Source organism: Trachurus trachurus (assembly GCF_905171665.1).
Source record: "Trachurus trachurus genome assembly, chromosome: 11".
Taxonomy (NCBI): Eukaryota; Metazoa; Chordata; class Actinopteri; order Carangiformes; family Carangidae; genus Trachurus; species Trachurus trachurus.
Window position 1 is genome coordinate 24,082,058 of NC_139904.1, and position 13,563 is coordinate 24,095,620.

A 13,563-nucleotide genomic window follows, 5' to 3' on the forward strand; every position below is an offset into this window, starting at 1 on the left:
CACACACACACACACACACACACACACACACACACACACACACACACTGCTTGCTACACACACATACACACACATACACTACTCTACCATCTCTGTTGTATAGACCTGTTTACTAAGCCATCAGCCATTCACTCTATTCTAGCACCACCTATTGATACTACTGTAGCTGTTCACTATGTGCAGGGCTGTAGATACAGCACTGCTTGCAGGTGTGTCACTGCAGAGAGCACACGTCTCCATTCGCGTTAAAGCTGAAATAAAGACCTTTTTGTTTCATTAATGTCACGTGCATCTCTTTCCTGGAGTCATCCCCGAGTTAGGTCACAAATCATGCAAATGTTTCGAGTTTCTATTACTGCTCATCCAGCCACCTGCGCTTGGTAAACAGCTTAACGGGGCAGAGATAACTGCAACAGATGACTGTGAAATCAAATTTTACTACAGCAGATCCCTTTGTTTTCGTGGAAAGTCATGAACAAGAGCATTTGCCTGAATAAAGTTCATATCTGACTCTGAGTGAAAGCGGAGTAGCATGAAAGATGGACAGAATCATACAGAACGGCTGCAGCTGTGCCGCACATATTGTAACACTTAGCTCTAATCGCATCCTATGACCAGTCCAGCTTGCTCAATAGTTTTTAGCTAAGTAAACTTTGGTGTCTGTTGCTACTCTATAAATGTCTTTATCATTTTACACAGAGCCAGCTGTGTACTGCTGGATGATACATCTCTGGTAGCATGAAAGGAAGACGTAAAAGCCTGACCTCTCTGACAACACAGTCCTATTCATTACAAACTGGAAAAGGTTAAACCACACCCTTGGATCTTTCATCGGCTGATGTATGGCTTGCTAGCATGGGAACTCTTACTTTTACGTGTGACATTTTAGCATTAGTCCAAATGATGTATTTTCTCAGGACGTTTTAGCCCGGCTCCTTTTTCAAAGTTTGTAAAACAGCCAACGCGAGTAGTTAATTGCGTGACAGCGAAATTGCCCACATCATCCAACTGGCTTAAGACGTCACGGGGTCAAGGAAGAGAGTTTTCCACATTAATGACTTCGGAGCCGGATCACGTAAAGCCTCGATTCTTCTGGTTTGTTTTGCCAAGAAAGTGTTCGGCCGTAGGATTAGAGCCATTAGCCCCAAGGAGTAAAACTGGGCGCCGTCTTGTTCATGAACATGTCGATTACGATGCTCAGACCGAGGCAACCAGTGACATTTAGGGTCATCGCATGTATCTATGAATAAAACATGGAGCATTAGCTTGATTAATATTGAGGAATAACAACACACAGTGAATAGTCTGGTGACCTTCCCTGAGTGATGGGTCTCAATTACGCATGATATGACTGAGCGTGTGTGTGTGTGTGTGTTTGAGAGAGAGAGAGAGAGAGAGAGAGAGAGAGAGAGAGAGAGAGAGACGGGGAAGGAGAAAGAAACTGCTGCTGCTGTGTGTGGTCGTACATTTGTGTAGTAAATGGTGTTCTCCTATGGTGAATTTAAATGAGCGTCGTCTTCCAAAATTCAGAAAGAAATACACAAAAGCACAAAGAAACAACATAACCATGCATCTCCCCCTCCATTCATCTGCATCTGTCATTTGGACGTGAAGCTGTAAGAAGCTGCTCCTGGAACATTTGACCACTGAAATGGAACGCAGAGTGGACACGCACCCATCCGAAGGCCTGTCTTTGCCTTCTCTCGCTCTCGCTCTCTCAGACCTCTTGAAATGAGGAGCAGATTTGCTTATTGTTTGCTCACCCGCTCACCCATTTCTGACCAGACATGCGTGCAGACCGACCGGGCCGACTGAAAGGCAGACAGACAGCGTGTGGGATGATGAATGGCGAACTTATCTCTAAGACTCAGAAAGCAGCCAGACGCATTGTCAACCGATCCCAGCTCACGGCGGGGTGCTGCACATATCTCAGCCTTCCTGCCTGCCTGTCTGCACATCTCTCCTTACTGCTGTCTTTCTCATTCAGTGCACTTTCTCCCTCTTTATTTGACAACTTGACTGTGCTATTCTCGTCTTCCTCTGAACTGCACGGTGTATCAAGCGTTCTGTATGTGCTCAGAAGCTCTGGTTCCTCACGGTCGCATCAGCTCGGTGAAGCCACTTTCTCTCACCATTCCTTCTAATAAACCCCCCCAGACGACACGAGCCATTGCTCTAAACACGCTTACGTAAATGCAAAGGAATCCCCAAAAGAAGAATCCCAATTTAGCCGCAGACATCTTCGAGGCAGACACTTTACTTTCTGCTCTGGTTCTGCCACAACTGGAGACTGAAGTGAGACAGGCAGCGTTCAGCGATGATTTTGGCTTATTTCGTTTCCGGCTTGTGGGCCGCTTGGTCCATGTAGGAATGCTTATTTTCCCTCTTCCATGAATTTGCTAATATAATCAATATGAGGGTGAACGCATGAGGGCGGTTTAAAGCGGTGTCAAAAATTCTCACGGAGGAAAAGAGAAGTCCTGGGTGGACTTGGCACGTGGAAATATAACTCACACAAAGTCCTGTCCTTTCAGGGAGCAAAGCAAAAATAAGCAGCTTCAGTCTCGCCATCCACACAGAAACCGTTTTTTTTTTTTTTTTTCAATGTGTGGCAGAACGATTAATCCAGCAAGTGCAGAGAGGTTGCATGCATTGACCTTTAATCTGTGTATATGTGTGTGTGTGTGTGTGTGTGTGTGTGTGTGTGTGTGTGTGTGTGTGTGTGTGTGTGTGTGTGTGAGTGTATGTGTGTGTGCGCCCCGGTGTGTTTATTAGCTTGTAAAAAATCTGTTTATTACAGATGTCTCTCCATTTTTTCCCCGTTTCCTCTCCAGACTCCTGCAGAAGTCTGTATGGACACAACACAGTGATGAATGATTGTGTGTATGTATATGTGTGAATGTTTATGTATGTTCTTCATCAGATCTCTTCATCTGCACAAACATGACAGATCTGCCTTAAATTTGCAGCTTCTGCTCCGCTAATGAAAATCCCTCTGTAAATTTGCATTGGTCCTCCAATGAGTATCAGCTCTACTGAAGCTGGCTGTGCAGCGCAGCCTCTGGGTATTAAACACTCAGTGCATCAGGATTCCTTCAGAAGAAATCCCAATAACACTGGATGAGATTTTCTCCACTGGCACAATGCAGACACTCATTACAGTATCATAATGGACACTCTTTCCAGCCTTTCCCCCCGAGTTCTCCATCCATATAAATAGAGCATTATAGACAACTCTACAGTTCAACATGAGTATGAGTCACATTCTGCATTTTCTGTATGTTTTTCCCTCCTTGCATAAAATAATTTTGAGCTAAACTGGTGCTTTGATTTTAAACGACGCCACAGACAGGCTGTAGTATAATAAGTACTAATCAATATATAGCATAAACACGGGAAAAATCTAAATCCAATTCACAGTGCGTCAACAGTCACAGTCATCCCATGCAAATCCAATCGAGTTCTCCTTCATCAGTGCAACAACAAAAAAACAAAAAACAAATTGGGCTTTAAACTGACTGAAATTAATCTAATCTAATTACTCATCTTAAATGTTTTCCACCAGCATCTTAAAGCTTATAGAAGTTAGTGTTAGTGACTTACCTTACTCCAACAGATTGTAGAAACTGCAGCCTCAGTGGAGGAGACAGATGCTGAGGAGGTGCGCTGTCCTTCCTCGGGGACTGACACCCAGTCCCTGCGCTCCTATTTAACGCAGTGTCAATAAAATAATAATAATAAAAAAAAACTTCTTTTTTTTCATCCACCGAGATAAAACCCCACAATAATAAAAAAAAAATCAATCAAATGTTAGTGCTGCTGCTGCTGCCGTGCCCAGGTGTCTACCTTGTTTATGAGATGAATTAGTGAGCGGCGGTGCGCGGGGCAGGGGCGCCGCTCTGTAGCCGTTATGAGCGGTGACAGTTGACTGCCCGGTAATCCAAGTGCGTCTAACAGCCTCCCGTTTACGCGGACGAGCGTGTGGTGCTGGAGCTCCTCCTCGCCTTATCTCTGTCTGTGCGTTAAAGACACACACAGCCCCTCGGTTTGGACACTCCTCGGCACATCGCTGCTTAAACAAAACAGCACGGACAGAAATTAAGAGAAATGTGACTCAATAGTGTGTGGTGACTTTAAAATGACCTTGAAAAGGATTTTTTTTTTTTTTTTTACCGCCTCAGTGTGGATAACATGGATTTTAAAGTGACCTCTAATACTTAAGTAACCATGTCTTGTTATCATTACCAGTCCATCACACATTACTGTACAAGCATCACACTATTAGCTGATCACCATTAGATGTTATCAGTTGCATTACTTGCCGTCTCTGGTTAGATAATCTTACCCCACCCCCACCATTAAGTCATAAGATATACAGATATTAAATACAGATATTAAGTCATAAGATACACACACACAATAAGTTTGTCTTGTGAAAAAGCTTCACATTTTCAATCACAAGTTCATCAGTGAAAAATCCAAATCTACACTTTTTCAGTTTCAAAAGTGCATCTTTTCTAATTTCTTGTTGGGTTATGGTTTTCTGTTGCAATGTCACAACATCACACGCAGACATTTTCAACTTTTATGTATCTTAAAATGTTGTTTTAAGAATACGACCATAACTCAGGCTAGATGGACACACAGGAAACATTTTACTGATGTGATAATGACTGAGAGTAGGACTAGAATGAAATCTGCGTCATCACTGCGGCATCCCACTGCTCCGTCCCCACTTCTACATCATCAGCATCACCGTAATGCATATCAACATTAGAATCACACACACAACGGCCTCTTTGTTTATCTGACAACACGGCAAGCCAAGTTGATTTCCAGTGGACATCTGACGAGCTGCTGGCAGATATTGTCGAATATCAAGTTATCCCGCTTATAAACAGTGGTGTCTACAACAGAAAACATCTGCCTAACGACAACTTTGGGAGGACTTAAATTTGAAAAAAAAAAAAAAAAGAGGAAGAAAACAGGAAGTAGGCTATATTCTCAGTTCTGTATTTTTGCTCCAGAACTTTCTTTTACACTTAAAAACAACACAAGCTGTTTGTCCATATCTCCCTGTGTCACAAACTTAACACTCATTTCTCTTCATCTCATGCACATTTACACACACACACACACACACACACACACACACACACAACAAGGGCATGTAGTTGCATATTTATGACACATTAAAACAGTGACAGACAGGATGAGCCTGTCGTCTCTAAAGCCAGGAGATCTAAAAAAAAAAAAAAATCAAGCGGCACTGCCAGCAGAATAGAAAGAACATCCACCCGGGAGAGGGACAGGAGTGGACAAACACAATCTACTTGGGAATGCTGGGAACAACGTTGCCTTTGTCAGCTGACGAACGGCTGCTCACATAAGTTAATTACATCAACCCTAAATATCTGATATAGAACGTGACTTTCTTGGCAGGGAGGGGGAATGAATCCATATTTTGATTGTCAGTGACTGTTTTACAGTTTATCTACCCTGGAACAACAATCACCCTAAACAAGCAATATAGTCATGTCATGAGAAATCCCTCCTGGCTGGCGCAGCCTTCACTTTGCCTGCTCACATTAGAAGTTGTGCTACAGATGGTATTGTGGTTAGAGGACACTTCCATGAAAAAGCAAGTCGTCTTCGCAGAAGCCCTTCATTTTGGTCAGCGGTGGTGATGATGGAAGGTGGAGGATGAATGAGGAAAACGGAGCTGGAGAGGCGCCTGTTTTGTGGGACATGATGTGTGGTGAATGTAGAGGAAAATCATGCTGGAGAAAAGGCCATGAGAGTTTGGGGTCAGTGCCGGCAGCGTTTTGGAGATAGAGGAAACCTGGAATGATTGTTCGCATTAAAGGTTTAAGACGACACGGTGTGATTCTGATAATATGCACAACGCAAGAGAGATCGGAAGCATGTCAGAAGATGCAATTTCTATCAAACTGCTTGCTTTTGTATATGTTTTCAACACAGATAACTGGAGATCCAAAACAAATTCCCACTGTTTTTAGGCAGAAGAATCCTAATCTGCAACTTGCTTGCTCAGTTGTGAACTGATGATGTCAGTGGATGATACTTTTTGGAGTTGGTAATGAATTTGTGGGTTCACTGGGTGTTTTTATTTCATTCTTCAATGTCTGATTTTAGGCTTCAAGCTGGGAATCAGGAAATGTCCTCACATCCTATAAAAATCACGTATGCTGTTAAAGGCTTCTTCATTTTCAACGGAGCAGAACCGGGATTAGTCTCTGCATGACATCGTGTCACTCCGGTGCTGGTCCTGCTCTCTGCTGTTCAGTTTAAGGCATGGTTGCACAGTGTTATTAAAGCGTCATCACCATCATCGTTGTCCTGATAGTCAGCATCATTTCTATGAAAGGATACTTTTATAATGTTAAAGCTGTAATAATCAATATTTTTGTTTTATCAATATCAGGAGACAACACTCAACCACAGTTCTTCTCAGCTCAATGGCATCTCATTGTTCAGTGTTCTTCGCTCACACAGATTGGACAGTATAGACAGGGGGCAAAACTGCAGCAACTAAACTACATACTGGCAAGTGGATATTGTATTACATTGCCTTTTAACCTGTGCCTTAATATCACCTACTCATAACTTAATGCATTATCTCCCTGCACGATTCCCTCTTGGCAGTATGATTCATTTAGTTTCAGATTGCGGTGTCTTCATATTGTCAGTTTAGTGCTTTTTCCTACTGTGACAAGTCAAAATGTCATGCTGGGAAAAATGAGCCTGAGATTGAAATGAGAAGTAACTACGAATGAAGAAATTGTCATCGATCTGCGCTGCAGGAGGTGTCTGTTCATATCTGATCAGGTTCTGTCCTCCTGATTTATTTTTGCTGCAGGTATCACAAAAGACAGCTTTTTCTCAACCCCAAGTTTGCTTACAACCTGCTTATTCAGGACTTTTTTCAGAGCTGTTCAACCCTCTCATGGTTTAGCATGTGGTGGGTCAGCTTTCCTAAATGTAATATATTAAAATCCCATTATCAAGCAGCGTATTCAATCGTGCCAATATGTTTAGTCTGCAGAGAACTGCTGAGCAGGAGCTTGACATAAAGTCTTTGGACTGTGGGAAGCTGCTAACTGAAGTGTACAATTGAAGAAGAAGAAAAAGAAGAAGACTCAGACTGTGATATTTTTCTTTCCTTTAAAAAAAATGTATTTTATTTTATTTTAGCACTTTTCAACTCTGCTGGAAGAAAAAAATCATTGTACAGCCTACGAAGAAATGGGCATGTGTATTGTTTGTTCTGCTCAAATCATTTTTAATCTTCCCGGTCTTGATGAAAAAGGATTCTGGCACATTTGCAGCAGGGTGAAAGCAGTGGATTTATTCACAGCTATGAGTCATCTGCTACAAAGAGAGATGCTATCCCCCAAACAATAAAAAGCATGGTATGATTGCTACAATAAAGGCCAAGCTCTGTTGACAACAAGGTAGAATTTTGTTAGTATTTTGTTCAAATACTCAATAACACATAAACTGGAGAAATTAGTATTCACCTCAAAAATCAATTACTGCACCATGACTGGAGGCAAGGCAGGGTGAAATTACATTAGGACTTCAGAAGCACGGTGTGCGGGTGAGGAAGTGTAATGACTGTTAGTAAGCTTCCACATGCATGTCCACACACAGAACATATGTTGACAAATTAATCTCCTCCAGTTGGTATTTCTCTGGGAATAAACTTGCAATCTGTAGCCTACCTGCATGCAAATGTTTCCAGAACATCTCAGAAGCTCAAGAATGGAGTCGTCTGACTTGTTTAATTATACGGCAGCTACATGTGTTTGGCAGCCAAGTGGACAGCCCGGAGAAGCCAAAGTTTCTCATCACCAGACACATCAATCTTAGACGTGTGAGTGGAGGGGGTAGAGAGAGACGTTCCACTCCCAGCAGAGGGTGATGAATGTCTGGGAAACTCTGATGCCATGTTGGGGCGAGGAAGGGAAGCCAGCTGACATGTTTGGTCTACAGTTTAAAAAGACCAAACGCTGACATTTCAGAAATAGTGGACCTGAAGATAAAAAAAAATCTATTCAATTTGCATGTGGTATTTGGTCCCTGGGTTCAATTTCTGTCAGTAGGTTTGTACTTTAGTAGGTCTTTTTTTTTTTTAGCTCTTGATGAAACCAGCCACGTTTTCTAGAGTTATCTGGTGCAGAGTTGTTGTTATTTAGTCTCCAAATGGGAGATTATTATACTTGTTATGTCAGGATGTAATTGGTCAAGATGTTACATGTTACAGTAGGAAATCAAGACAAATTTGGTTACAGTTCTTTAGTTACAGTTTTTCTTTTCAATATTTATTCATTTTTTTTATTTTTTTTGTCATGAAATATAATAAATCCTACCTCCAATATTATTCCAAGAAATATATATCATATTATATGTGTTGAAAAAAGTCTATGATTGAAACTGGTAAATATATACAACCTGACACTGATGCATGCTACTCTGCACCATCATGCTCACATCCTGTTATATTGTTGAGGGAGTTTTCATGAGCAATAACAAAGTATCCCATTAATCTATACACAAGGCAGTTTTTTTTGTTGATAATATCACAAATAACTATAATGGATTTCCTGTTTCTGGCTTTGGGGACACTGAACAAGATTGATTTGTCTACAGCAAAATCTGAGGATATAGTTTTCCTCTGGGGAAATGTGTCTTTTAAATATTCAATTACTTCATGACCAATGTCAGAAACCTAAGATGATTTTGCTCTGTGCCAGAAGTCTTAGAGAAATTTGTAAACCATGTAGCTGGATCTCCACCCGGTGGTTTTTAGACCACTATGCTGCCAGAGCTGTGAGAGCACTCTGAAGGCATTTCAGCAAAACAAAATCCACATACAGAAACAGACTGTAGTGGAATAAATGCTGCTGAGTCCTGAACTGCACAGTGTGGGCTGCTCTAGTATCCTGAAACAGTGAATACGAGAATCTGCCAAACCTCTGGTATCTGCGGTTTATTTGTTTAATTAAAACATCTGGTAAAGTGGCTGACATTTTACAATTAATAATAGTTTTTTATTACAAATTATATTTATTTGTACCCCAAAATAGGAGTGCCAGAGTAGCTTTTTTTTTTTCTTTTCTTTTTTTTGCCTCTCTTATTTATCAGATATGTGAATCTACCACCAGGGGGTGTCTGAGATGCTCCCACTCATCTACACTCACACCTACAATAGTCTACATCATGATCATTTGGTGTCAATTTAAATGTTAAATTAGAATACCTACAATCATACCTGTACGTGTGCAGCATTTAGCAGTGAATACTGAGCGACAGCACTCACTGTGCTTGTTTTAAAATCAGTGCAGTAGCTTGATAATAATTTATAAAATCATAACAATTACTGTTTGAGAAATGGTTCCAGGCAGCCCACTACATAGATTTAATCTCATTTCAAATGAAAGTCATGTTTCAATGCAAAATCCAATCAATCACCATCTAGAATGAGACAATATTACCTAGCCTAATGTACTGCAGCTAATGAAATAACCAGAGCAGGATGAACCACACTGAAAATCCTATATAATCAGTATTATATTACCACCCATTAATGGTCCAAGACAGAGCTTTGTTACAATTAAAAGTTAACCACTGAATCTGTTTGTACTGTACCATCTCAAACATTCATTATGTTGTTTGGTGATGATAATAAACCATGAGAATCTTTGAAGGTGTGACTGGACTCATGACAAATGATGTTATGGTGTTGGCCATTATTGATCTGAAATTTTGCTTTAACAGAGTGAGTGACACTTTGGCTTACTTCCATTTAAAACTGTTTCTATGTGTCAATCAGCCTTTATTTTGCAGCTTAAATGGAGCCATGAACCGCCACTGCCAGATACTGGATGAGATTCAGCACCCTGCTTCTGCTCTGCTGCTTTCTGCCTCTCTTAAAATCACTATCACTTGTATTTCTATTGATTGATTTGTGCAGGCAGGGGAGAAAAAGTTTACCTTTAAAGGACGGGAAGTCAAAATGAACTTAACCTCAATTTCCAGGGCCACCTGTTCCATGGTAAGCGTGCATTGATGATTTCAAGGTTATGCAATGCTTGAGAACCTGGGCACAGACTGTTAAGATGACATCCTCCCTCATATTGCTGCCTAATAGATGATTTAGCCTTGGTTCTTAATAGCACAGGGCCTGGCCAGATGTATTGCCTTTTATTGCTATTTATAGCCAAGCCAGATGGGTGAGCAGTTTCCTTTGATATCTTCCATAAATATTTATTGTCTGAAAGATCACACAGTGGCTCAAGTTTTCGACTAGAATAGATGGAACAGAGCACAGATTTAGGACAGTCTGGATATAGTGGAGACACTTTGCAATTAATGGCCTGTCTTCCTCAATGAGGATACACAACAATGATTTATCCTATGAAACATAAAGTATATCTGAGAATACAGTACTTAGAAATGGTGATATTGACCAAAAAAGAAAATAAGTATGCATGAAAATGTAGACCTGTTCTTGTTTGTGCCCATTATTTCTATGTTTTTCATTACATCTTAATTTTTACATTTTTGTTAACTTGCAGCTACTTGTCCTCCAAACATGCAGCAGTGTTCAAATGAACCTGCCACAGACTCGTACGGTGCTTCAGGATTGCTTCCGTCCTCATTCAAGGCTACACTGAAGTAACCAAGATAGGCTCGAGTGCCTTGCAAAGCATTAGCAGATAAGAATGGAAGACAGCAGCATTAGTAAGGAATGGAAGAGAGGCCAAGAGATAAAGTGAAAGTGACAGAGAAAGTAAGGAAACCAACCTGGCCTGTTTTTTTCTTCCTAGGTGCAGTGTTGTGTTTGGTAGAATTAAAAAAGAACTCCCTTGACATTGAGGTTGAAGAAGTTGCACTTTTCAGCAAGTGAAATGTTCAAACAACACAAAACACACACCAACATAGCAGCATAAAAGTGCAAAAAGAGGCAAACTCTATAAAATCGTGTATATTTTATATAAAAAAGTGCTTATAAAACAAGTTGAAATTCACTGTTAAGGTGTACAAAACATACATTACATACATACAGTATCAAAATACACAGTCAGGAACATTAGTGCAGCAGTGACAGACTTCATCAACAACATACAGTATAAAAACACATTTAAAAATTGGCTTTTAAGGCATGACAAATAGTCTCCCACTCAAAGATTCTTCCAGTATCAACAAAGAACTTGGTCAACGTTTTGGCATTTAAAGCCAGTTTAATACATGTTAGCTTAAAATTAGGATTCATGCATGTGAGTCATCTTCAAGGTATCACACGGCCTTTGTACGAAAGACGCTTTTTTTTCTATTCCGCCTCATGCGACGAACTTTTCCTTGGCCGGTCTGCGTTTTCCCTGCTGGAACACAAAAACATGTACGATGACTGATTAGTATGATTGCCTATAATTCAAATCCTTGTTGACTTTATGAACTCTAATTAAAGTGGAGCCAGATTTTCTTTGGTTTCCTCTCTATCTTTATTTAATGATTGGCTGTAGTGCAAAAACGATTAGGAGGACATCATCCCTGAGTGTGTACTAATGGTCTCTTCACATGCCAGGCAGTCTTTAAGCCTCATAATGAAATCAGCTGAGTATTATTTGGGCTCTCCCCAGTTCCCCTATGACTTTCTGAATTCCCTCCAAGTCTAAACCAACAGGTGGTCTAATGGCAGATCCAAATACTGTGACTATGGAATTAATGAGTCGGCAAATGCTCCCTAAACGATCATCTTTAGTTATAAGCTTTTAGCGTGGACGAGGTAAAACTTAAACCCTGTGCACCTATTTCCACTCATACTCGCACACCTTTAGCGCACACGTCCATGCAGCTCTGTCTCGAGACGAAGTTGTTGCTGCTCCCTCCGCAGCCGGTGTAGGTGAACTCCTCGCACATCTTGGTGACTGTGTTGTAGTAGAACCGAGTTATAGAAGCTGAACACTTCCCTTTGTCCAGACGGTCCAGGCAGAGCACAGGAACAGCTGTAAGATAAAGGATAAATGACGCAGTGAGACCACAGATCACAGTCTCTGAAGAGGAGAGCAATCAGATTCTCAATTCAAATTGACTTCTTTAAACATTTCCTCAACAGTATCACTTAAAAATGGAATTCATGTTTGATCACTCATAAAACCTTAAACATCATAGGTGACAGTTGTTAAGCAATACTATTCCCACATGTGTGTTGCATGCATGCAGGAGCCACTGTGCATGACTTAAGGACTTGACTACTAACTTTTATGTGGACTGCAGTAATCCATGCAAGAGGTTAGGTCTTGGAAGCGATTTGAGTTCCCCTGACAGCCCCCGTAATAAAAGATCTCGCACTGCATGGTGGTCATGTTGAAGAAGTATCTGCGGAGGAGGGCCCGGCAGTGTCCCTCTTCTTTAGGAAACCTGCAGATCTGAGGGATCTCTGTGGAGAAAATACAGACAGGAGTTGAGCTTGGGATTGAATCATTATACATAGCCTATAACATACCAGTCTTAACATATTTTAACTGGAGTAGAATTAAATATCACAGGCTATACAACAAAGTGTAAAACCACGCCCTGCTCACATTCAACAGGTTTCAGAAGTGTTCAAGGTATCTAGTCAAATGTTGTGCACTCTCAAACACTGATAACTTACTTGGGATTCTGAAACATGTCTTCTGACACTCCTGATAACTCTTGAAGTTGTTGGCATTGCCTTGGCACCCTCCATAGTAGAAAACCTCGCACTTTTGAGTGATTGTGTTGTAGTAATAGCGCTCAATCTGTGCTCTGCAGGGTCCCTCGTCCATTTGAAGGAGACACACGTCTGGAAGCAGCAAGGATATGATTGAAGAAACACGAAACCACCACAGCGAAATAAACTAATTATGCTGTAAACACTGCAGCACGGTTAAGCAGCAGCCAACCTCTATTTAAAACTCAACAACAACATCCGGGATTAAATGATGATGAACAATTACAGAGTTCCGCAGAACAAACAGTGCGACCAAGTATGACATTGTTTAACTCTCTGCTCGTCTTTACCTTTAGGTTTCAACGCCAACACGTTGTAAAACGATGTGAACAGCGTAAATAGCGCGAATATGCCAAACTCCATTGTGAAACTTTTGCTCCAACTCCAACTTCTGGCTTTTCTGCAGTGTCGACCACATCCACTTTTATAGTTGAGCAGCTGTTTCCCACTGGAAATGTAGAGGGGCGGGGAGTAGTGACTCATTTCCATAATAAAGAAGAACTGGATTCGAGAGGTGACGAGTCCATCGATGACATCGCTCGTCGATAGTTTGTCGTAATAGTTCTGCGTTAGTGTGACGGTTACTGTAGCAGTGACCAGTGACTAATGAGGTAAACTCGACTGCAGTGGCATGAAAGGAAGTTTCTCTCAGTGTATTTCCTAAGAGAAAGTGTTACAGACACTGTATGATCACTATGGCAATGATGATGATGAGGATAATAATGCTGATGACAATGAGGATGATGAGGATAATGATGATGATGGCATCAAGTGGCTTTACT

At 41.0% G+C, this 13,563-nt stretch overlaps 1 protein-coding gene across 2 annotated transcripts; it reads right to left on the reverse strand.

The window, feature by feature from the left end:
* Nucleotides 1–11,094: 11,094 nt before the first annotated feature.
* On the reverse strand, nt 11,095–13,244 carry tfpi2 (tissue factor pathway inhibitor 2). 2 transcript variants are annotated; one of them, XM_083981938.1, is made up of 5 exons: nt 13,072–13,244; nt 12,683–12,853; nt 12,287–12,466; nt 11,859–12,032; nt 11,095–11,408 (listed from the first exon to the last, which is right to left on the reverse strand). In XM_083981938.1, exons 1-5 carry the CDS (start codon nt 13,142–13,144, stop codon nt 11,323–11,325), a joined length of 684 nt encoding a protein of 227 aa, XP_083838064.1. In that variant the 5' UTR covers nt 13,145–13,244; the 3' UTR covers nt 11,095–11,322. The 2 variants fall into 2 exon arrangements, with proteins under 2 accessions (XP_083838064.1, XP_083838065.1); XM_083981939.1 differs by having other exon boundaries at nt 11,095–11,394; nt 11,851–12,032.
* Nucleotides 13,245–13,563: the final 319 nt, after the last annotated feature.